The 23,892-nt window shown below is 27.8% G+C and overlaps 7 protein-coding genes across 8 annotated transcripts; 4 read left to right on the top strand and 3 right to left on the bottom strand.

Annotated features, from left to right (window-relative positions):
* The first annotated feature begins 81 nt into the window (after nucleotides 1-81).
* On the top strand, nucleotides 82-1,063 carry OCT59_006159 (Small nuclear ribonucleoprotein Sm D2). The gene is made up of 4 exons (XM_066141084.1): nucleotides 82-156; nucleotides 285-498; nucleotides 570-675; nucleotides 757-1,063. Exons 1-4 carry the CDS (start codon nucleotides 152-154, stop codon nucleotides 774-776), a joined length of 345 nt encoding a protein of 114 aa, XP_065997912.1. The 5' UTR covers nucleotides 82-151; the 3' UTR covers nucleotides 777-1,063.
* Nucleotides 1,036-1,526, bottom strand: OCT59_006158 (uncharacterized protein; the record flags this gene model as incomplete). The annotated part of the gene is made up of 4 exons (XM_066141083.1): nucleotides 1,036-1,058; nucleotides 1,141-1,189; nucleotides 1,272-1,350; nucleotides 1,426-1,526. 4 exons carry the CDS (start codon nucleotides 1,524-1,526, stop codon nucleotides 1,036-1,038), a joined length of 252 nt encoding a protein of 83 aa, XP_065997911.1.
* Nucleotides 1,527-5,440: 3,914 nt separating this feature from the next.
* OCT59_006157 (uncharacterized protein) lies at nucleotides 5,441-6,730 on the top strand. The gene is made up of 3 exons (XM_025318825.2): nucleotides 5,441-5,692; nucleotides 5,767-5,904; nucleotides 6,007-6,730. The coding sequence occupies exons 1-3, from the start codon at nucleotides 5,604-5,606 to the stop codon at nucleotides 6,491-6,493; spliced, it is 714 nt and encodes a 237-aa protein (XP_025175146.1). The 5' UTR covers nucleotides 5,441-5,603; the 3' UTR covers nucleotides 6,494-6,730.
* Nucleotides 6,679-10,892, bottom strand: OCT59_006156 (uncharacterized protein). The gene is made up of 3 exons (XM_025326640.2): nucleotides 10,124-10,892; nucleotides 9,903-10,025; nucleotides 6,679-9,799 (listed from the first exon to the last, which is right to left on the bottom strand). The coding sequence occupies exons 1-3, from the start codon at nucleotides 10,496-10,498 to the stop codon at nucleotides 6,899-6,901; spliced, it is 3,399 nt and encodes a 1,132-aa protein (XP_025175145.1). The 5' UTR covers nucleotides 10,499-10,892; the 3' UTR covers nucleotides 6,679-6,898.
* Nucleotides 10,893-11,768: 876 nt separating this feature from the next.
* On the bottom strand, nucleotides 11,769-13,389 carry OCT59_006155 (uncharacterized protein). Its single transcript, XM_025311089.2, has 3 exons — nucleotides 12,303-13,389; nucleotides 12,034-12,224; nucleotides 11,769-11,947 (listed from the first exon to the last, which is right to left on the bottom strand). Exons 1-3 carry the CDS (start codon nucleotides 13,348-13,350, stop codon nucleotides 11,810-11,812), a joined length of 1,377 nt encoding a protein of 458 aa, XP_025175144.1. The 5' UTR covers nucleotides 13,351-13,389; the 3' UTR covers nucleotides 11,769-11,809.
* A 415-nt stretch (nucleotides 13,390-13,804) lies between these two features.
* OCT59_006154 (uncharacterized protein) lies at nucleotides 13,805-15,761 on the top strand. The gene is made up of 3 exons (XM_025318824.2): nucleotides 13,805-14,442; nucleotides 14,516-14,927; nucleotides 15,016-15,761. Exons 1-3 carry the CDS (start codon nucleotides 13,874-13,876, stop codon nucleotides 15,136-15,138), a joined length of 1,104 nt encoding a protein of 367 aa, XP_025175143.1. The 5' UTR covers nucleotides 13,805-13,873; the 3' UTR covers nucleotides 15,139-15,761.
* Nucleotides 15,762-17,549: 1,788 nt separating this feature from the next.
* On the top strand, nucleotides 17,550-21,483 carry OCT59_006153 (uncharacterized protein; the record flags this gene model as incomplete). 2 transcript variants are annotated; one of them, XM_066141081.1, is made up of 11 exons in its annotated part: nucleotides 17,550-18,380; nucleotides 18,457-18,567; nucleotides 18,990-19,226; nucleotides 19,309-19,728; nucleotides 19,800-20,305; nucleotides 20,407-20,554; nucleotides 20,619-20,745; nucleotides 20,806-21,051; nucleotides 21,112-21,143; nucleotides 21,217-21,266; nucleotides 21,339-21,483. In XM_066141081.1, the coding sequence occupies 11 exons, from the start codon at nucleotides 17,550-17,552 to the stop codon at nucleotides 21,481-21,483; spliced, it is 2,853 nt and encodes a 950-aa protein (XP_065997909.1). The 2 variants fall into 2 exon arrangements, with proteins under 2 accessions (XP_065997909.1, XP_065997910.1); XM_066141082.1 differs by having other exon boundaries at nucleotides 17,733-18,380.
* Nucleotides 21,484-23,892: the final 2,409 nt, after the last annotated feature.

Below are 23,892 nucleotides of genomic sequence, written 5' to 3'. Positions count from 1 at the left end.
AAAAAATTGCCAAATTGATTGGTAAAACTGAAAATTTTTCGTGCATAAGTCACGTGAAATCAAAAGGTGACACTGAGTTCTGAGGTACCTCGCTTTCAAGAAAAAAATAAAAAATATTTTTACGTTTGACTTCTAACAAAAAATTCAGAAAATGAGGTATATTATATATTATCTTGATTTAAAAACTCTTTTTGGTTTCATTTCTATATTTAAAATATGTGAAATATGAAATAATAAATAGGAAAGTTAGAGTCTTTGGATCTAATTTGAAAATTGTTTTATAGTACTACAGCAGGAAAATCAAAGGCAGAAATGACCGAGGAAGAGCTCCGTCAACTTGAGGAGCACGAATTCAATACTGGTCCTTTATCGGTTTTACAACAATCAGTCAAGAATAATACTCAAATCTTGATAAACTGTAGGAATAATCGAAAGTTACTCGCTCGTGTTAAAGCATTTGACCGACATTGTAATATGGTGTTGGAAAATGTTAAAGAAGTATGTTAAAAATGCATTTACATTTGACTTATAATTTCTTGTATAATTCTAATCATCTTTTTATCTTTTAGATGTGGACGGAAACGCCAAAGGCCGGTAAAGGTAAGAAGGCCAAGCCGGTTAACAAGGATAGATTCATTAGCAAGATGTTTTTACGTGGAGATTCTGTCATACTTGGTAGTTTATGAATCTTTTTTTTTTCATTAACTTTATTCACGGTTTCTATAATATTAAATTCTTCATTCTTTCTTCCATCAGTGCTGAGAAATACGGTATAATAAAATATGTGTTCTTTGAGGAAACCAATTCGTAAATTTTCATTTTGTTCTTCTAAAGATTAACTAATTATCTTTGTAAATGGTTTTTAATAATATATTTTTTTCATACTGAATTGTTTTAAATTCTGATCATCTCACACGATAATGGTAATAATACAGCTTTCCGATAACAAACTGAGAAAGAATAAAATGGTCAAGTATCGGGTTTGTAATGTAATAATCTCCTTTCCCACCTCATTTGAAAATAATAAACGTTATCTTAAAAGTTTTGAAATCCTTGATCTTTTAATTAACAATATTATATAAACTGTTACTTATATCAGTATTTAAATTGAAATGGACAATTACAACTTTTAAAACAAACCTGAATATAAATAATAATGATCCGTATTAATGTGATAAATATTTACGACCTTTCATACGTCGTCTTGTAAGTATTTTTCTTCCACTTTTACTTCGTAATCTTGCTAAAAACCCATGTCTACGTTTTCTTACTATATTACTTGGTTGATACTCTCTTCCATATGTTACAAAACGAACTCCGTTTCCAAAGATATTTGTCGTTTGTGATGGTCTTGCCGTGAATGGTGATTAGTAATTTAAAAATTGTGAATTACTTTATATTGTCGTTAAAATTCATCTTTCTTACTTTTGAAAATTTAAAAGTCCGAATGAAGAAAATCCATTAGGAGAAAATACTTGTTGCATTCGTGAAATTATCGGACAGACTTTTCGAGTTAAAGAGAACATTTTTTTTTTTTGGAAAGATGATCTTCCAATTTTTTTTTATTAGCTAAGTCACATGATTGATTTACTAAAAATGCAACCGTGGAAGAAATTAAAAAACATATACTCATCGAACTTTTATATGATGACTTGTATAAAGGTTGATTTTGACATATTCAAAATGAAAATTAATGGATGTACCTTCTCCAAAATAACAAAAGAGATGTAGTTTAATAAGAGGACCCGTAATTAGCTCTCGTGGACTTCGTTAAGGAGTGTAAAAAGATAAATTGAGGTTGTTCTCGTCGTACCGCAGCCTGAAGAAATCGTTTACGAAATATAGCATTAAAAGCAATAACCTAACAAATATCCCACAGTTTTGAATCAGGTTCAGTTTGTTTATGTCAGCTGTTTTTATCGTTATATAAAATGCCAGGCTTACATAGTCCAAATCGACGTGAGAATCCAGTGTTTAAGTTCTATATTGAGGATATATTACGTGGAATAAAAATTATGGGACCTGTTGTGGATAGCAATGCGTTACTGCTGTAGACGATTTCAGATATGCTCAAGAAAAATGGGAAGCGAACGAGGTTTCGACTCTGAATATGATGATATGATATACTGTATATAAATTTTCGATATCCTGAAACACAGCGGACGTAAAATGATGATGATAATAATTCCTTCAAATATTTATAGTATCTCCACAACAGGTTAAAAACAATTCTCCAGAATATTTTAGGGTGCTTAGCGTTCAGCTTAGCATACTATTATTCTGTATGTGCATTACTAACCCGCATCTCATAATTTTCGTGTATAAGCGACATGTACAAATCAGAATACCAGAATTGATAAATATAATAAAAAAAAATCGATCACTCATTAATAATCAAAACAAATACCTTATATAATTTTCCTTGCTTACAACTTCATTATCATAAAAAAATTAAATTTAAAAGATAGTCGCGGTTGATTAACTGAACGTATTGATGTAAAAAGGTATAATACACCCTTTATTACCTTATTTTCTATCTCAAAGTTTGTGTGAAAAATGTGAAAAGATGTATATATTCCGATCGATGAATTTATGTAGCCATAACTTTGCTTATTTTAGGAATAATTTCAAAACTTTTAATACATATCCCTGTATATCCACAGTCGAATCAAGTGAGTCGAACTTAACAAACGTTTGACGGCATTTCCAGTGACTGATAAGTAATAACTACTTTTTATTTATACAATCTTGCTTTATACAGACGTGATGTATCAAATTTATTGGTTTTGGATTAGATCTTTCTTTTTGTATCTTTGAGAATAATTTGTAAATATTTTATTTATTTGAAAGACAAATGGAACATAAAATAAAATTTAAGAAATGAAAATTCGTCTTAAATCTATAACGAATTTAGACTAATTTAACATATAATTTTGAGCGCAAAAATCAAGTTAAATAGTAGCACTTGCCAATTGGAATGCTCAATTTAACATTTTATTGCTTAGAATTTTGTGCAATGACTTGCACCAATAGGTCCTTGATTTCACCAAGCTCTTTCTCAAACCTAAACCCTTGCAAATAAATGATTTGATGAGGGTACTTCATATATATACGTCTTCCTATTCACGCTTTTTTAAATAGAATCCCCTTTATTACGAGCATAATATACAAGGGTTGAATCTCAACGGGAAACCCTTCAAATCAACGTGGAATTGAAGGTTGCTATTTCTTTGTTTCCAGACTGAGTAATTGGGACGTATCCAATTCTTTGCAGTCTAACTGTCCAATGATCCATAATTGTATGGTTTGTTGATTTTGCCTTGTTCTTCCATGCTTCTCACCACGTTTAGTTATATATTAGATGTACGTGACAATCTATCAAATTTTTGTATTTAGCTACTTTGGACTCCCAAGATCCGAAGTTCATTGCGAACATGTCCAATAGATAGGATTCATCTTCATTGTCATCTTCGTTATCTTCATTGATATCTAAAATTTGTTCAATCAAAACTAACAGATAATTAATATTATTACTAGTATTCAGTTATTAACACTGTGCCTGACTAACTGTTTTTGCTTTCTAAATCTTTTAACAAGAAAATTAAATTCCTGTTGAAGTCGTCATCATTGCTATCATTATTGGCATCTATATCCATAGCCTATGGAGTAGTTGTCTAGAAATTTCTTTGCTAAACGTGCCAAATATCCATTCTCCCAAAAATCATGGCGGCTTCTACCATTAATATTGTGGTAGGTACAGTTTCTGTCTCGGCGTATGTCAACCAGCTCGTCCATCATAGCCCAATTCCAATGGACGTTATAGTGGGAATGACGTGAACATGTGTAGCGAGGCATTATTAGATTAGATTTGATTTTTATAATTTGATTTTGGGATGAGTTCTCCTTATTTGTCAAGTACTTTTTGGAGAGATAAAGAGCTCTCGAACATGTTCTTGTCTTGATAGCACAATCCATTTATCACTTGTAGTTACAATTCGCTCATCTTTTGCGTGCCAATTATGATGACTTGTGCTTCTTTTGCTCTTGTAGACAATAAACTTTTGGTTTTGTAACAAACCAAGAGCAATTTTTGTTGTCTATAATACATTTTCCATTTGTTTAAAAATATATGAGAAATATAATTTTTTAGGGAAGAAAAGAATATATGTCAGTTCGATTTCATAATTGAGAGGTGTGTGCGACCAGTTTTGAATCTTTTTGAAGATCTCCAACATGAATCAACAATAGTAAATAAGGGTGGAGTGGAATCACAGTGCTTGCGTTAAGTGGAAACTGTCGATAAAATAACAAAAAAACGTAATATGGACAATCACTAGTTGGGTGTTCCATTTGAATTCATTTATTTGAAGGTCCTCAATTCTTTCATTTTTTATGTCTTCAAAGGAATTGTAATTCCAACTTACATTTTAGTTGCTTTAAAGTATAGAATTTGTTGTTTGTGTTAGTATTGACAAATCCATGTCGACAATAAAAAGTAAAAACGGATCCAACCAAATTTGCTTACATCAAGATTGAATGAATTTTTTTTTTTTGCCATAATTAATCTTATGATTTGAACGCGAAATCAAAATTTTCACAAGTGGATGGCCACTTCAATTCTTAAACATAATAATACGAAAATCTTTTTAAAAGTTTATTTTGAATGATATCTTTAAAAAAAAGGACCGGTTTGTTAAAAATAAAATATTTATTTATTTACTTCCTTATTGACATTATAATAACTAAAATTTATTTATTTTCATTGGACATTCTATATAGAGTATTAACACAAGGAAGTGGTAAATAATTTGGTGTTTTAAAATTAAATAATTTGGATTATGGGTTAGTGGGTTCCCGATCTAAATGTGATTTTTTTTGTTTAAATAATGTTTCTATCATATGATATTGTGAAAGTAAAATTTATCATGGGAAAATATTGGAGTCAATTATAAAAAGAAAACAATTATTATAAATTTTATTATTGTTGTTGTTGTTGTTGTGTTGTTGTCTTTCAGTATTCCATTTTGTATTATGCGAAGCTAATAAGCTAATGTTTATTCACGTTATTCACGTGAGCGGATCTTAAATCCGATAGTAAAGTACGGCACTATTTCTTTTTTTCTTAGTGAGATTTTGTATATTACGCTTGTAATCCAATTGTTATTACATGAGTCACTTTCTATAAATAAATAAAGTGAAATTTAAATTATTGTTATAACTTGGTTTAGATTATGACGTTAGAATTATGTCCATTCCGTTTTAAGGAAATTTATTTCTTTAAAAAGGATCTCATTATGATCAGTTAATAAATTATGAACTACTTATTGGTCATTCAATTATCTTTTAATCGGTACAAAGGGAAATTATTGACCGATTATGTTATAGTTAGAAATCAAAAAATTCATCATTTTTGAATTATTTTTCATATCAAGAATAGTTTACAAAATTTTAATAAAACTTACCCATTTTCTTTTTACTTATTAAATCAAATGACTAAAAGAAAGGGGCTTGGATTTTATGGAAAACAATATTTTTTTTTTTATGTATAAATATAGGTTTGTTTTTTTTCCTCATTAATTCTTTAAAAACGTTCAAAAAAAAAGATGGAAAAACACGAATATCAAGCTCCAGGACCAAATGATTCAAGAAGTCCTTGTCCCGCATTAAATTCACTCGCTAATCATGGATATCTGTAAGTTATCGTAATCTTTATTTCTAATTATTTATCAATAATAAAATATTTATTATCGTTTTAAATAAAAATAGACCTCGAAATGGGAAAAATATTACGGCAAATCAATTGATCGAAGCAATAAATGAAGGTTTTAATGTTTCAAAGTTTATAGCCTTCATTTTGTCTCATGCAGGTTCCTATTTGATAGGAAAAACTCGAGAAGGTGAATTGTAAGTAGATATATTTTATTTTTTTTTTGTAAAAAAAAAGACGCTTTTTCTTTTTAATTCATTATTAATAAAAAAAAAATACTTTTTTTTAAAAAAATAAAGATCACTTGAAGATTTATTCAATGACGCGATAGAACACCCGGTATCATTAACACGTCCCGATAAAGATTTAAGTGAAGATTATAGAAAAATTTCACCTGAATTACTTGATTCATTATTTTCAGAGAAAAATGAAAATAATAAATTAACAAGAAAAAGTTTTGCTAGACAATTTATTAAAAGACGTGATCAATCTCTTAGAGATAATTCCAAATTTCATGGATTATCTTTTCTTCAAAAATATCAAGTATTCGGTGAATATTCTTTAACATTACTTTGTTTTCCTGGTAGTGAAAATGGAAGAGGAGAAGAAATTGATGTAGATACTTTAAGAAGCATTTATCAATTTGAAAGATTTCCTGATAATTGGAAAAAATCTGAATCAACTATTGGTTTATCTCAACTTCATAATTTAGTGGGTAATATTCGAGACATGGTGGAAGACTTAGATAAAAATAAACCCGAAAACATGAATAAAATACTCAAATAGAATAGTCTAATTTAGCGCATATATTATTATTATTACTGTTATTTCTATCAAATAATAAATAGCTTTCTTTCGTAAAATGTTACACTATTTTTACTATGATTACTTGTATATCAAATATATCAAATAGAACAATTTTCAATTTTAGCATTCAAAACTTTTTTTGGCTGATCGAAATTTTATCACGTGATAATTACAAATTGACTTTTTAAATAAATTATTTTATTATTTTTTTAGAAAAAATTTGCATTCTATATACTGTACAAAGGAATGTATCAATCTAATGCAGAGAATGTAAAAGTTGGAAAGAATAAATAATGAAAACGCTAAATTTCATTTCGTATAAATACCACCATTTTTTTATTATTAAGAAAAAATTTTCCATATTAATTCTATTAAACTAATTCCTTACTCTCTTTTGATCTCAATAATAGAAGAAGTAAATGTTTCCCAATCTCCTTTCTTTTTAGGGTCTCCAAAAGGTCTTAAAGCAGCCAAAAATAATCTATATCGACCATCGGGTAATTCAACATTTTTTGTTCCATCCGATTTATCAACTTTACCATCAAATTGTATGGTTTTAATTTGATTCTTTTCAGAATTGTCATTTCTTGATTCAAATTGTATATTTGATATTGTGCCTAAAGAATTCGGTACTAACAATTCTGTAGCTTGATTGTCAAATGCTCTTGATCTCAATTTATTATTCCCTCTCTTGTATAATACAGGAAATGTTCGAAATGATCTTTTCGTAATTGGAGTTTCAGCAGCAGAAGCTGGGGTGATAACTGTAACAATAGTAGAGGTTACTGTAACAACATCATCATCATCAGAAGGTTGAGGAGATTCTATTGGAGTTGGAGTTGGAGTCGGGGTCGGGGTATCGGTTGGCTGATCTGATTCTACTGGAGTCTCGGTTGGCTGTTTTGGAGTCTCGGTTGGTTTGTCTGATTCTATTGGAGTTTCGGTTGGTTTGTCTGATTCTTTTGGAGTCTCGACTGGTTTGTCTGATTCTATCGGAGTCTCGGTTGGTTTGTCTGATTCTATTGGAGTCTCGATTGGTTTATCTGATTCTTTTGGAGTCTTGGTTGGTTTATCTGATTCTTTTGGAGTCTTGGTTGGTTTATCTGATTCTTTTGGAGTCTTGGTTGGTTTGTTTGATTCTTTTGGAGTCTTGGTTGGTTTGTCTGATTCTTTTGGAGTCTTGGTTGGTTTGTCTGATTCTTTTGGATTCTCGATTGGTTTATCTTCTTTTGGAGTTTTTGGAGTCTCGGTTGGTTGCTTTGGTTTAGTTGCCGTTGGTTTATTTGTTTCTTTTGGTTTATTTTTTAATGGCTTTTTTGTTACTACTGGGGCTTCCGTTGGCAAATTTGTTTCTTGTGGTTGAGTTTCAGTAGGTGGTTCAACATCATCATCTGATTCAGCGGGTATTACATCTACGGTAAGAATTTTTGTTCCTTGGGCCATACGTGCACCCAAAAGTACAATATCATCATCTTTCATTGATACAGTTAGAACTTCTTCAGGTGAAGTGAATTTTTGATCATTTTTACCAGATTGAATAAAAGGAGCACCAGATTGATCATCAAGTATTGGTAAAGATTTTAAGCTACCTTTCATACCCATATAAGAAACGTAAGATCTCTTTTTTGTAGTACTATCCGTAATAACTATATAACCGGAATAAAGAGAATTATTGATTTCATTCTCTTCTTTGGGAGGAGTAAAACTTAAATTAATATCTTGAGATTCGCCAGGACGTAAACGAATTGAAAGTTTTGAAAATTTAACATTAGCAAAAGAATTTGTTGTGATTGGTGAATTTGCCGGAACCAAATTTATTCCATCATAACCATTGATTGTTTGAGCGGGCAAATGGTTAAAAGTAAATTTTGTTGTTTCTTTACCAATATTTGTTAAAGTAAGGCATCGTTTTTTTCCGTTAAAATTATCTGTATCATTAAGTGCAAGTTTTGATGGAGATGTCATGATCGTTGAAGATAATGCATTAGATAAACTAATTAAACCAGAACCTTGTTTAAGAATCGTTGACGCTATAAGAGAATTTTTGTTTCCTTCTATGTCATTTTTAAAAGTTATTGGTTTGGTGTTAATTTGAAGAACATTACGGATAATTTCAGGTTTTGATTCTTTTTGACTTTGTAAATATAATGCTAAAGCACCAGTTATGAAAGGAGCTGAAACGCTTGTTCCTGAAATAGTCTTAATAGATCCGAGGGAAACAGGGAAAATACTTTTGATATCTTTTCCAGGTGCTGCAATATCAGGTTTAATTTCTAATTCATTTGTTGGTCCAAAAGAACTAAATTTTGAAGTTTTTAACGTGCCTGGATCATTAATCAATACGCTTTCATTAGGAAACTGAACGGTTAAATTATTGTTTTTTTGTATGAGATTAAATAAAGTTATTCCATCTTCGCAAGAAATCATACCAACAGGGGTTGAAATTCCTTCGCTATTAAATTGAGGTGTTGAGATTCCACTAGCATCATTATAAATAACAATAGCTGAAGCTCCAGCAAATCGAATTTGGTCAATCTTTGTCGTATCATCACAACCTCCTCTACGAACCAAAGCAACTTTTCCTGTAAGATCTTCATTAATAGCATCACAAGCATCATTTTTTGAATTGGTCACATTTGAAGTTGGAACAATTGAGAAAGAATCTACAAGTTTAATGGGTTTTCCATTTTGTGTAAGATATTTAATTTTAAGATTAGGATCAGAACTTGATTGAATAAAGAAAGAATTAACTTGATCAGTATCAATGGACGCAACAGAAATAACTCCAGGAGCTGTTGATGGGGAAGAAACTTTAAAAATTCCATTATCACCAGAAGTTCCTGCAGGTGCTACAACGAATACTCCATTTTGTGTTAATGTTTCAGCAACGAGACTTTCAGGAGTTCCAAACCAAGCGTTATTACCAGATACGAGTGAAAGATTAATAATATTCATTCCGTCATCAAAAGCTTTTTCCATCGCTTTAATAACAATGTCATTTGTAGTTGTTCCATTACATCCAAAAATTCTATATGCTCCAAGTATAGCTTTAGGAGCAATACCAGTAATGTTATTAGTTGAATCTTCGCCAGCAATAATACCAGCTGCATGTGTTCCATGACCAACACATTCATCTAAAGGGTCATCATCGGGTTTTGGTTCATTTGATCCATTAAAATCGTCTCCAACGAAATCGAAACCAAATTGTACTTTACAACCTTCACCTTTAAAGCATCCTCCAAGAGCTTTGTGTTTGTGATCAATACCCGTATCTAAAATTCCAACCTGTTTAATTACAAGGGAAAAAGAAGTAACAGAAAAAAGGGTAAACAAAAGATGCAAAAAAAAGAAGAAAATTAATTTTGAAAATTTTTGAATAATTATTTACCTTAATATTTGAACCATCAAGTACGTCATTATCTGATTCATCCAAACCAACAAAATTGCGAAAATTTTGTGAAGTTGAATTGTTTTCTTCCTCAAATTTAGCTTCTGTTCGTTGAATTTTTACCTAAAAAAACAAACAAACAAACAAACAAATAAATAAATAAATATTCAAGAAAACTAAAAACCAAGTGTTCATGTGCACAAAATACAACTATTACTTACCACAGGCCAAACATTTTTCACACATTTTAATTTTTTAATTTTATTGATATCTTTATCATCGTCAAGCTTAATAGAAACTCCATTAAATACTTTTTGACTACTATAAGTTTCTCTAACTTTATAATTTATGCCTTCATTTTCAATCGATTTTACAAATGAATTGATAAATGATTCCGATGATGATTCTGATTGGCTTTTAAGTTGATCGCCATTAAATTCTAATATATAAGAATTTGGGACTACGTCAGGAGCAGGTTTGTGTAAAGTGATTTTTGATGTGGAAAATTTTTTTATTTTTATTGAAGCAGAAGTTATTTGAGTTGATGTTAAATAATAACCCAAAATTGTTAAAATTAATTTGCTTGAAGCTTTCATGATTGTATTTAAGAGGAGTTTAATGATGTAATTAAATTATTATTATTATTTAGTATGATGTAAATTATATATATGAATATCGCTCCAGGCGTATTTTTTTTAGTATATATATATGATTTATTTTGGGTTATTATCAAATGGATGGTATTGATATTGAAGGAAAAAGAAAAAAAAAGTTCAAGAAAGAATAAAACTAAATTTATCTTTCTTTTTGGGGAGAAGTTTTTTTTTCTTAAAAAGACCAATATATTTTTTAATGGTTTTTTTTTTATTAAAATATATAAGTATAATATTTTTTTTTATAAATATATTGGTCTTTTTTTTTCCTCCAGGGAAATGAATGAAATGGAATTAGCGTTTAGTTATAGGAACTGTAATTGCAAAAACCAACTACAAAAAGTATACATTTTCATGATTTCGATGGGTATTTATAGATTTTTATGGTATGGTTTAATAAAAAACAATAATAACGAAAATACTAGGCTTTGTAACTTTGAATAATAAGCGATTGTATGATCCGTATTACACAAGAAAATCAAATTTCTTTCTCGCATCAAAAAAAAAAAAATCCTTTGTTACATATTATTAAATTTTTTTTCTTTATTGTATTAAGTTATAAATGGAATTGAAACCGATCATTTCCCTTTAAAAAGAAAAAAATATAAAATATCCACTAAAAACGCGTATGCTTTGTATTTCCCTTGCATACTTGTGATGTAACTTATTTATAGCCGATTTCGGATAATTGTAATTTAGATAAGTTAATTCTTTTTTCGAGTTCAATTATTTGTTTATTTAAATGATTTGTTTGGACTTTATGGAATTATGGTACGAACGTTGTAGTACAAGAAATCTGAAATTGTACCGCAATTTACTTTCATTACCAAATATGGACATTTAATTAATAAATCGGGTAAATATCATTAATTAAGTTCAAGTTGGATTGTTTTGAATAATCCTGGTTATACGATACGAGTTTCATCTTTTTTCGCCCATTCGAAATTGTAACGTTACTCAAATTTCGTTATTATCATAAAAAATTTCGTTGTTTTCTTTTTCGTCACATATCATCTTACTTGTACCGTAATTCTGGTCAAAACTGATCAAACGAGGAGGGTAATTTATGTCACAGATTCATAACTCATTAATTATGGATTTTCGGATTTTCACACTTCATACTGTTTCAAAAAGAAAGAAGCCATTTGTATCACAATTTTATTAAATTATTATACAAACTATTTTAAATCTATAATCTATTTTTTTTATATTATTATTATTATTAATATTTGCTAAATAACGCACAATTTTTAATCAGCCTAACCAATTTTTAGCATGAGTATAATGTAAACATGGATTATTATGATTATTACTATAATTCAATTTGTATTTAGAAAAATCTAACATCCATATCATATTTGATAACGCAGCAAATATTCTTGAATGATCCATCTATAGTATTAAAAAACAAATTACAAATATGTTAAACAATCTGTAAAAAAAAAAGAATTCACAAAGATAAAAATAATAAATTTTACCTGTAACGAATAAACAGGAGAACGATTGTTTCCAAGATAAAGAGACCAGCCATCGTTTTTCCTGGCACCTTTCTTTAATTCTTGATGATTATCATGATTATGTTTATTATAGCGTAAATCAAAAATCCTGATAATGCCGTTTCTGTTAGCGCCAGCTGCCAATCTATAAGCATCGTAATCCACAGAAAATACTAAAAATATATATATATTTATATAATTTAAGTTATACTACTTTTTCAAATAAGAACGGAAAAGAATAAATCACTCACCAGGATGATAGTCATAAGGATCTCTATAAGAGGCAACGCAATGCATTGTTCTAACGTCAAACAATCTACAGATACCATCGTAACATCCGGTTACAAAGGTATTTGGTAAATTTGGATTCGAAGCTATGGCATAAACAGTACTTTGATGATCCTTTATTCCCGTAGCGTATTTAACAAAATCATTTGGTGTAACGTAATATAAAGTAAAATTTTCTTTACTTCTATTTCCCACACCAATTAATTTATTCTTTGAAGATAATCCATGAATAACTCTTGGTCTACCAGGTAATGAAATTTCCATTTTATCCTGGGTTGTTTCAGTATTCCACATTCTTAATGTTTCATCAAAACCAACAGAATATAAATTTATTGGATCATCTGGAAATTGGTAAATTGATTGCACCGAACTCCGATGTCCTTTGAATTGTTTTTTAGGAGTTAAGTTATATTGTCGATTATTATTATAATTATCATTGTTATTATTATTGTTGTTATTATTTAATTCCCATTTTTTTATAGTACAATCTACTGAGCAAGTATATAAGATCTCATCATCAATACCTTCACCTAATAAAATATCCGTAATATCATTACTATGCGAGATAAACCATTCTGATTTTTTTTTTTTATTAAAATCCCCATAAGAATTTTTATTAAAATAATATATTTCAATAGAATTTCCTATGCTTAATAATAATTTTTCTTTATCAAATTTTAATGTTGGGATTAATGATTGTCCATGATATTTTGTTATAATCGTTGAAGAAAAGAATTTTTTCTTCCAATTTTGTTGTGTAGTATATCCAAATGAAACTTTTTGTTGCCAATTGTCATTTAAAGAAGTAGGTGAAGAAGGGTTATTGTGTTTTTTCGAATTAATGTTGGATATTATCATATTCCATTTTTGATTTGTAAAGTATAATTTAAATCCATATTCCTTCACTAAATTATTAAACGATTTATTAACTAATCTTAATTTTACTATATCTTGTATTGTTAATAAATCGAGTATATTAACTATTACATCAAATGGAAAATCAAAAAACATTTCCAATGAAGAAAAATTTATAAGAATAAAAAAGAATTTCGAATTGAGGAACACGACTACCTTATAATTAATAATGATAGTAATGATAAGCCGTATACGGGCTGAATAAAGTGTAACAGTTAAACAACCCGCAGTGATTTACGCAGTGGCTTACTGTTGACGCAATAAGTTACATAAACTTTTGGATAACTATGAAAAAAACTAACCAAGCTAACCCAAAAGATTTTATTGAAAACCATACTAAAAAAAATCGAAAAAAATTCAAAAGTATAGTGCTGGCCGGCATTATGATCACTACACTAATCGCTACCAAATTATCGGGTATCGGCATTATGGCATTACCGGCATTGAAAACATATCATGTGACATACCCTGAGTGTAACTGTGTGACATTACAAAAAATTATACATAAATATTTTAAGCAGGGCTTATGTTTCGGTTTTATATTTTCTTTTTTTTTTAAAAAAAATTAGAACGTCATTATAATTATAGAAATAAAAATTAATATTTAAAAATCTTTAAAATGATAAAATTAAAATTGAAACTTTTTATTATATTTTTATGTTTTTGTCAGTGGATAAATGCCTATACGCAATTATCTGATGAAGGATTTTCTATTTTAACAAACTTAACAGAAATTGAAGCTCAAAAAGTCGCTCAAGATTTTTTGATACCATTATTAGTTCCTAGAGTATCTGGTAGCGAAGGAAATCTTAAAGTACAAAAATATATTATTGATCATTTTCAAACGTTAGGATGGAACGTAGAAGAAGATAAATTTACAGATTCAACGCCAATAGGAGAAATTTCTTTTAATAATATAATCGTAACAAAAGATATTAATGCAAAAAATAGACTTGTATTAGCTGTTCATTATGATTCAAAATATTTTGAACCACCAAATGATGGATTCATTGGTGCTATTGATTCAGCTGTATCTTGTGCTATTTTAATGGATTTAGCATATAGATTGGATCCCTATTTTGATAATAGAGATCCTAATTCCGTTTCTAAAACACTTCAAATTATTTTCTTTGATGGTGAAGAAGCTTTTAAAGACTGGACTTCTACAGATTCTTTATACGGATCAAGGTATGAAATGAAAAAATTATAATATTTTTATTCTTAAATTATTGATAATTATTTATTCATTTTTTTTTTAAAGGCATTTGGCAACTAAATGGGAAAATACATATGTTGTTGACACAGGAAGTACACAAAATAAAGGCAATAATTTACTTAGCGGTATTGAAGTCTTTGTATTATTGGATCTATTAGGCGCCCCTGAGCCATATATACCAAATTTTTTTCCAATAACTTCATGGTTATTTATGGAGTTGCTTGAAATTGAAGCTCGTTTATATAAGAATAAATTAATTAAATTTACACAACATAAACATAAAATGATTGGAATGCCAGTGGGAGACAGTTTAGAAGATGTTACATATTTTGATACCGATTCCTTACAATCTTATCAAGCTCATATTGAAGATGATTATATTCCTTTCTTAATAAGAGGCGTTCCTGTTTTACATGTTATTCCTTGGCCATTCCCTGATTGTTGGCATAAACTTTCTGTAAGTATAATTATTATAATATTATTAGAGAAAGAGTCGTATTTTTCTGAGAAACGTAAAAATAATATTTTAATTTATTTAATTTTAGGATAATGCTACAGCCGTAGATCACTCAGTTTTTTTTAATCTAAACAATATATTTAGAATTTTTACTGCTGAATATTTAGATATTGATCCAACTTTACCGAAAATTAAAACTAAAAAGAATTAATTAATTTATTTATTAGATGAACGAAACTTAGTAATTAATGTTATGAAAATAATCGTTTAGATAGATTTAAGTCTAGTTTATTAATAAACTGTTCAATTGTAATTTTTTGTAAATTAATTTCAAACAATTGGGAGGATAACATAGATTGTATTATTAATAGAATAGGCGATTACTATCAAAAGTTTTTTAATACAATATTTTAAATTGTTACATTAAATAAATATCCTTTTTTTTTTTTACAATTCACTTTTGACTTTTCTGATTTATATCACTTAGCTAATAACTCTCCATATTTATTTGATTACACTCGTCAGAAGTAAACTTAAAAAATTTAACATATCGAAGCATTAAAATTATCGCTCTTTTCTAGTGCAAGTAGTGCAAGTGGTTTCATATTTAGAAACTCTAGCTAATTTATCAGCTCACTCTTTAATCTTTTTTTTTTCATTATTGATAAATTTACATTGGCACTTGGCAGTACCTTCGTACAAGGTGGCAGAAATTTTCAATTCTGTTTTTTGGTAAAATTGGGAAATTTATCCTAATATATAATTCTGTAATATAATAAGTGAACGACTAAATTGTGATAATAAATAACATATGCTCGAGTGAAAAAAAAGCATGATGTTAAAACCATGTAAACGCGTTGTTTAACGATTAATGGATCAACAAAGATGCACTGAAAATTGAAACTCCAAGACTAAAAATATATAACTTGTGTGCAGCTCACATAAAAAAATTTATTATTATGAGTACATTAATATCAAACATGGCACTAGTTGATATTGCTACGATTGTTACACTCGATTGTGTATTTTGACCCTATACTTTTCTCTCTGAAGATTTTTAAATTTCTTGTATTTGTATAATAGTATTATATTAAATTTTTTTTCAATGTTGTTATTTCAAATTTTCAGTCTTTAAAACAATTGGATGAAAGCAATTTCAATTAACTATCAATATATAATAAACGTTAAAAATATTTTATGAGAAACATTTTAAAAAGAAATGTTTATTTTATATACAACAAAAGAAGGTTATTTCATAAATAATAGAAGGAGGAATAAAACAGATCGTATTCTTCGTTAAGAGCTTTAAAGTACAAAAAAGGATGTTCGAATAACAGATAATACCAAATATATATTAATATATATATATATTTTTAACGTCGTTTTATTTGTTGTTAGTCCTGCAATAATTGTAATAATTGTAATGTTAGAAACTCGCAACATTGATTATCTCGATTTATAATTTGTTCGTATCTTGTCTATTATTTCCAAATTAAAGCATTTTTGACCACTCATATATTATTCATGCTTTATTTCTCCTTTGAAATAATACTACTCTTTTCATTTTAGTCTCTGTATTAATGTTTTGCTTTGCTTTAAAATGTCTTTAATTAATATATCTAATAATTTTTCCAACTAAAATCACTTTTAATCAATCTTTAACATAGATATTAATAAATTCATAAAATGCTGAAAATTTATAAATAAATATACAAAGTATTTAAAATTAAAAAATAATAGATATTAAGAAAAATAAAATAAAAAATCTCTCTTATTGGATTATTATTAAATTACTTAATAATATTAAGAATTCTTTTTATAACTACTTGTTACTTTAATTCTTTAAAGTAAACAAAGGCAAGCTTATATATAATTACACTTTTAAGCTATTTATAATATAAGAATTTAAAAGTTAAAAATATAATTTGATTATTTGTAATAGTTAAAATATTATTAATATTATTTCTTCATTATTAATATATAATCTTTAAATATAAAAAAAAAATTTCATTTAACTAAAAATTAAACTCCTTAAATTTTTATTGTAAAATAAAACTTGGTATTGCTTGTAATATAATATGTGATTTTACTTAATTATAATTAATCTATATATTTAAAAACACTGCAATCACGTGGGCGTTATGTTTAGATTAACCATATAAATAAGTCATTTGAATTGTGTAACCCTACTCCTATTCGTCGCCAATGTTACACAAGACCAAAAAGGAAATTTTATTTCTGGCGAAAAACTGAAATTTTGGGTTACACAGGATTCCATAAAAGGAAATTGTCGGTTACGCAAATTTCCAAAAAAGGAAATTTTGTCTTCTGTTACTTTTCAGAGAAATTAAAAAAATTGTGTTGCTCAAATTTCCAAAAAAGGAAATTCTTTGCAGATCTTTTAATTCTGGCCGGAATTACATATTAACTGTTGTCGTAGACAACAGGTGAACACTAGTTAATAATAAAAAAGACAATATTTTATTATTTGCTTTGATATTTACTTAATTGCTAGTCCGGATAAGATCTGCAGTGACACATATAGCTATTTACTATAAAAATTGGGGATAAGTAACATATAAAAAATATATTGTTTTTGAATCTCAAAGTCGTCTCTTTTTTATGGCGCCTAAAGCTCGTGAAATTGTTGTTACCTTGTTAGTAGTAGGTTCTATACTATTAGACTTGCACTATGGGCCATATTCGCGTCTTTGGTGGCAAAAAAATAGTGACAATAAAGAAAATGAAATCTCAAATTATTTTCCGATTCGTATTGGTCAAACCACAAAAGCTGTTCTAAATGAAATGGACTTTTATACCACTATTTTACTAGGAAATTCTGAAAACTCTTTTGCTCCTGGGTTTATTTGTACTTCAGGCGTCTTTTCAAGCAGTGTAGAAAGTAGTTCTTCTGCTGCAGTTTCGAATCTATACGCTAGCATATTTCAAAAACGAACGCGTTTTTCTGGTCCACTTGTAATAGGATGGAATGATAAGGATATAATTTCACAATTATCTCAAAATATTTCTTTTTTTCCTTTCTCTTTTCTTCTTGGAAAATATCTAATATTTGTTTATAGTATTGGCACTTCATTACGCGAAGATTGGAATAATGGTGGGTTAGGATACAAAGCTTCAGCTTTCAACAATAAATATCATGATAAACCGGCAATATTTGTATCTACAATTGAAGATAAAGATTGTACACTTGAAATTTATCAAGATTACAAAATTAAAAACCGGTTTGTAGCCAATTCTCCAAATGAAGTATGGGAAATTTCAAAGTTTATAAAACAATATAAAGGAATCCAACTTTTTGGCCTTGAAAATTCCTTTACAAGAAAATTTATTCAAGAGAATTCAAAACCCACATGCTCGCCAGATAATTGGCACAATTTTCCTTTATTAAAATCTGTATTTGATTACAATCTTAAACGTCGAACACTTGCAAATGTAAAATGGTATCAATTCTTTGAATCTTGGCTAAGAGTGAAAATCCAATAATTGAATTTACGTCTAGTCTTGAAAGCTTTATCCAAGTGAGTATGAGTTTAGTGATCGAGAATTGAGAGCATGGAAAACAACATTACGTGCTGCAGGTTGTCACAATATAACGCCTTGGTCATCTCATGAATCTGAGGTATGGTAATGTGTAAAAATTTATTTTTATGTATAATTTAATTTGTAAAAATATGTGTAGAAAATAGAGTAACTAAAAATTATTAGTATGAAATATATTTCAATAGTAATTATTATAATTTAATTTAGTAAAAAGATATGGCAAAATATCATGTAAAGAAAGTATAAATAGAATTTATCAAATTTTCGTTACGAAGTAATAAAAAATCTTATATGTTATAGTAGTATCCAAAAAGAGAAAAATATTCGAAGTATTATTTATACCAATTATTATTTTTTTTTAAAAAAAAAAAAAAAATTACGGGCAAAAAAAAAATTTAGATTCTCATGACCCGACCCATCAAAGAAAATTTATGATATAGCAAATAACCACCATTTTTTTTATTATAAGCTAATAAAATAATATTCTATCATCTACTAAAGTGGCAATTTTGGACGCGGTCAATTGATTACAAAAAAGATGAGAATTTATTATACATGTTATATAAATCAGGATTTCTCCAGACCAAGCCCCGACATATTCCAAACCAAACTCTAATTTTTTGGGATTGCTTTATACGTGCAATGATGATAAATAATAAGACTCCAGATGGCAAGCGACGTATATTATCAATTATTGCTGATGATTTTACATATGCTGAATTAGAATTACAATTGGGAGTAAGATATTAGTTTCAAATTATATGAATAATTAATTCTTTATTTTAAATTCTAATATCAGATATTAAATATTTAAATTTAGGTCAGTGCACATACCATTCTTGAAGCCCGTAAACATGCACGATTTATTGGCTATGGTGCTCCACCACTATTCAAACCTATTGTTCAACGAGTTAAATTATCGGAGGAATCATTAGTTCAATTTGAAGTTTTTTTTTCAAACAAAGAAAATGTAAATATGAGTAGTTATAAGACCGATAGTGAAACTGGATTGCCTGTACTGTACCTTCAAGATACTAAAGCATTGTTATGGAAGAAGTTTTCAGAATCATTCCTTAATGGTATGCGAAGAACTTCATTTATGACACGTCTCCAGGGAAATCGATATCAATATAAAGAGGATTTGGGAGGCCTATGCTCAACCTGTAATGAATGTGGATACGAAGTTTTTGTGGAGATTGAAGATTTGATTGACAATTATGTTTCTGATATTCAATTACGGGTATATATTTACCTATTAATTAATGAATAAATTATTTTAGTATTTATACTTCTAATTTAAATTTTTAATAGAAAGAATTAAAAATACAAGCACAAGTTTTGAGACGTTATTTGCGTAGAGATTTTGCAAAAGAATTGAATATTGATTCATCAGGTTGTGCGAAACATAGTAAATGTATCAGTCATTGCCTACCCCATGCATTTGGTGAATGTTATTTGGACCATCCAGATACTTGTGACAACTGTGAATCCCTTTTATCATTCTTTGATACTTTACAAAATAGCCTTGAACAAGAACAACAAGAAAAGTTACCAGCCTATCAAAATCGGTTGATTATTTTTATGGCACATCATGCTCGCAAATCTTACCTCAATGCACAGTTTAATGCTCAATTCTCTCAACTTGATTCAGATGGAGCTTTAATAATTGTAGATTATAAGATGAAAATTCTTCCCAAAAAAGCTCGTGAAACAAAAAATGAATGGTTCGGAAAAAGAGGATGGACGCTTCATTCTGTTCTTGTGTATACGAAAAATCTTGAAAATAATAACCTGGAAGTGCAAGCTTTTGACGATAGGTCGGAGATCTTTCGGCAGGATGGGTGGTTTACGGCGTCCTCATTACATTCAGTAATAGAAACTTTGGAGCGAAAACCAAAATGGGTTACTATTATTTCAGCACTAATGGAGGACATTACCGTAATACAGAATTAATGATTATTATAGGCCATTGGAAGGAATGGTATGATATAAGTCCTCGTAGATGGTTATTTTTGGAAGCAGGTGAAGCAAAAACCGCAATAGACTGGCTACCACCTTGTCTTCAGGTATGAACAAATACCTGATTTTTTTGTATTATTAGTAATTGATACGTATTATTATTTGTTTTAGATTTCTCACGCAATAAAAAGATGGGTAAAAATAGGACATGAAATAGAAGAAGGAGAAGACATTGAAAATGCCATCAAAGACCTTTCAGGTACTCATGTATCTCATCTTGAACCAGATCGTGATAAAGGTAAATATTTAGTTTCGTTTTTTTTTGTTGAGAAAATGAATGATAATATATTTTGAATAGAAAAAGGAAAATTAGGAACGATAAATGGTATATCAAATTGGCATGAGTTTACTTGGCCTGAAACAGGAGAGAACACTGGATATATATGTACCCATGCGCTGCCAGAATTTGGTAATTGGAATAAAATTTCCCACTGTCAAATTGATAAAATTACAAAATCACGCACCTTTGAAAAACCAACTCCGATCTATACAACACATACACAACCTTCAAAATCATGGACTGTACCATCGACATCGCTAAAGCGTAATTTTCAACAAAATTGTTCCGTAATTAATTTGTATTGACAAACATCATGCTTTTCAGAAAATACCCAAGGAGATCAAGAAATTCAGGAAGTAAGTAAAACGAAACATATCAATGTTTATTTTTCGTCGATACCCTGATAAAAGAGTTGTAAACACTAAACAGGTTGAAGAAGAACAAATCGAAGATATGGATATTGATCCAATATCAAAAAGGTATGTTGTACTCCTCTATATCGTCAGTGTTATTTGAATTATCGTGAATATATTCATATTTTTTGTTTGTAGTGCCATTGTATTTGGTTGTGGATGGGCACTATCTGAAAATTTAAAAGTGAATCAAAAAGTACCAACTAAACGAATCGCAGAACATGTCAAGGGATTGCTTACTATAATGTTTCACTCTGGTACTGCTAATCCAGGCTCAAAATGAATGCTAATGAAATGCACGAGGAGCTTTTGAAAAGAGTGACTGATAACGAAATTTCCAAAGATGACGTACCAAAAGTTTCCACAATTGCGAATTGGATAACAAGCACGTCGCGATCATTCAAGAAAACCATGGCACTAAGGCTTGCTTGAGGAAGCGGAGTCATCTGAGCAATAAGTTTGTATTCAATTATGCAAATAAAATTAGATAATTTTGTTTTTGTTTTATTTACTATATAATTTGTATCACGATCCAATATATGATTGTGGAAAGAAAATAATAATAATAAATCTATAGCTAAAAAAAAAAAATTCTAATCTAATCGAACCTAAATCAATAATCTAAATTTAAAAAAAAATAAGATTGCGAAATATTCTCAAATTGCACAACAAATTCAAAAGGACTAAAAGATAAAGAATAAAATCAATAAAAAAAAATAAAAATAAAATCAGAAAAAAGATCACTTCAGAACCTCTAAAAAAATCACCGAAATTAAAGGATTCCAGGCAAATCGTTCCTAAAAGATAAAAAAAAAAATCAAAAAAAGAAACAAATCGAAACAACAGGCCAGAAAAAAAGATCCCACTTCCGAATCTCATAAAAATTACCAGTGAAATCCTAGGACAAAAAAGATCAATTTCCTCTCCAACTCATAAGAAAAGACGAGCTAATGCAAACTGTTACTAAAAGATAAATAAAAAAATCAATAAAAAGAGACAAAATAAAAAAAATCTAGAATAAAAAGGAAAACCCTTCCCATCTTCGAACCTTAGAATAATATTTACCACAAAATCCAAGGATAAATCAACAAATTCTACTTTGGATCCATAAAGAAAGAGAAACAACGCGAGGACGAACTGTTTCTAAATATTGATCCACAAAAAAATTTACAATGAAATAAATCAACTAAATAGAAATATTTCCGACTTCCGAATACATAAACTGTTTCTAATGATGAAAAATAAAATCAATAAAAAGAAAAAAAAATCGTAATCACCAAAAAACTTACCACGAAATCCTTAAATCTAAGAAAAATAGAACTCAATGTTGACAAAAAAACTGTGGTGTCGTAACTTTTTGAGGAGTCTAAACCTTTCAAATAAACAAAATTTATATTACTTTATTATGGAAAATTGCTAAATGCATATTTTATAATTTTCATAATTTTCTTGGAATCCAGCGTTCGTACATAGTAAAGTCGTTAAAAATACAACTAAAGACTGTTTTACGAAGGCTTATTCGAATTCTCTGGCCTTTTTTGCATTAGATCGTATGATTTTTGTGTGCACAAAAATAGTTTGTGTAAACTTACTATTTAAGCGTTTTGTGCCATATTGAAGTGTTCAATAAGTGATCGGCGAAATTTTACCCCAAATTCTTATATCAAATTTCTGCTGATCATATCCGAATCGGCAATTAATTATATTAGTTTTTAACTATCAAATTAAAGCAATATCAACAATTTAATTATAAAATTAATAAATATTAAAATCAAAAAAAAATAAGTTAAAATTAAATATAATATAAAAACTAATTGTATAAAAAAAAGTTTTAATTTTAAATTATAAATTAAAACTCAAAACCAATTATTTAAAATTTATATTAACTTTATTATAATATTATAAAATTAATTTATATAATACTAATAATAATTGGAATTATAATAAATTTAAACAACTTACAAAATTTCAAACATTTAATATATAATTTATAATTGATTTATACTACTAAAATTAATACTTTTTACTTTTTTAATTATTTATAATTATTTTAAAATTTAAGAATTAACTTTTTTTTTTATTTTGCAAAATTATTAATAGTTATAATTGAAAAAATTTTGGTAAAATTAAAATTATTGAATAACAAAATAGTTGCAAAAAACTGATTTTTAAAATTTTTAAATTTAATTAAATTTGCTTTTTTTTATTAGTAAAGTCAAATTATAAATTATTTTTATATATATAAATAATTAAATATTAGAAAAATATAAAATATTTTTCAATTGTATATTTCTTTTATTTACTTTTTTTTTATTTTTTAAATTAATTTTCTTTATTTTTTTTATATTAATTAATTTTTTTTTATATCTTTTTATTTTTATATTTTCATATAAAATAAAAGTATAAATACAATAAATATAATTAAAATATAATAAATAGTAAATTAATAGTATAATATTAAATAATTAATATTTTTTATATAATGGAGATTTTTATTTAAACTTTTATTTAATATCTTATTAAAATAACTGTTTTAAATTAGTAAATTCAAATTACTTATATAACTAAAATACTTAAATATATTTAACTTGATATTGTAATATATAAAAATTAAAAAATAATTATTATTTTTTAAATCATAAGCAATTGTAAATAAATTTGCTTACAATTGTATTATAAATTCAGTTTTATT

The sequence above is a fragment of the Rhizophagus irregularis genome, chromosome 14 (genome assembly GCF_026210795.1).
Source record: "Rhizophagus irregularis chromosome 14, complete sequence".
Lineage (NCBI taxonomy): Eukaryota > Fungi > Glomeromycota > Glomeromycetes > Glomerales > Glomeraceae > Rhizophagus > Rhizophagus irregularis.
The sequence above is the reverse complement of the archived record's forward strand: the minus strand, read 5'-3'. Positions and strand labels throughout refer to the sequence as shown.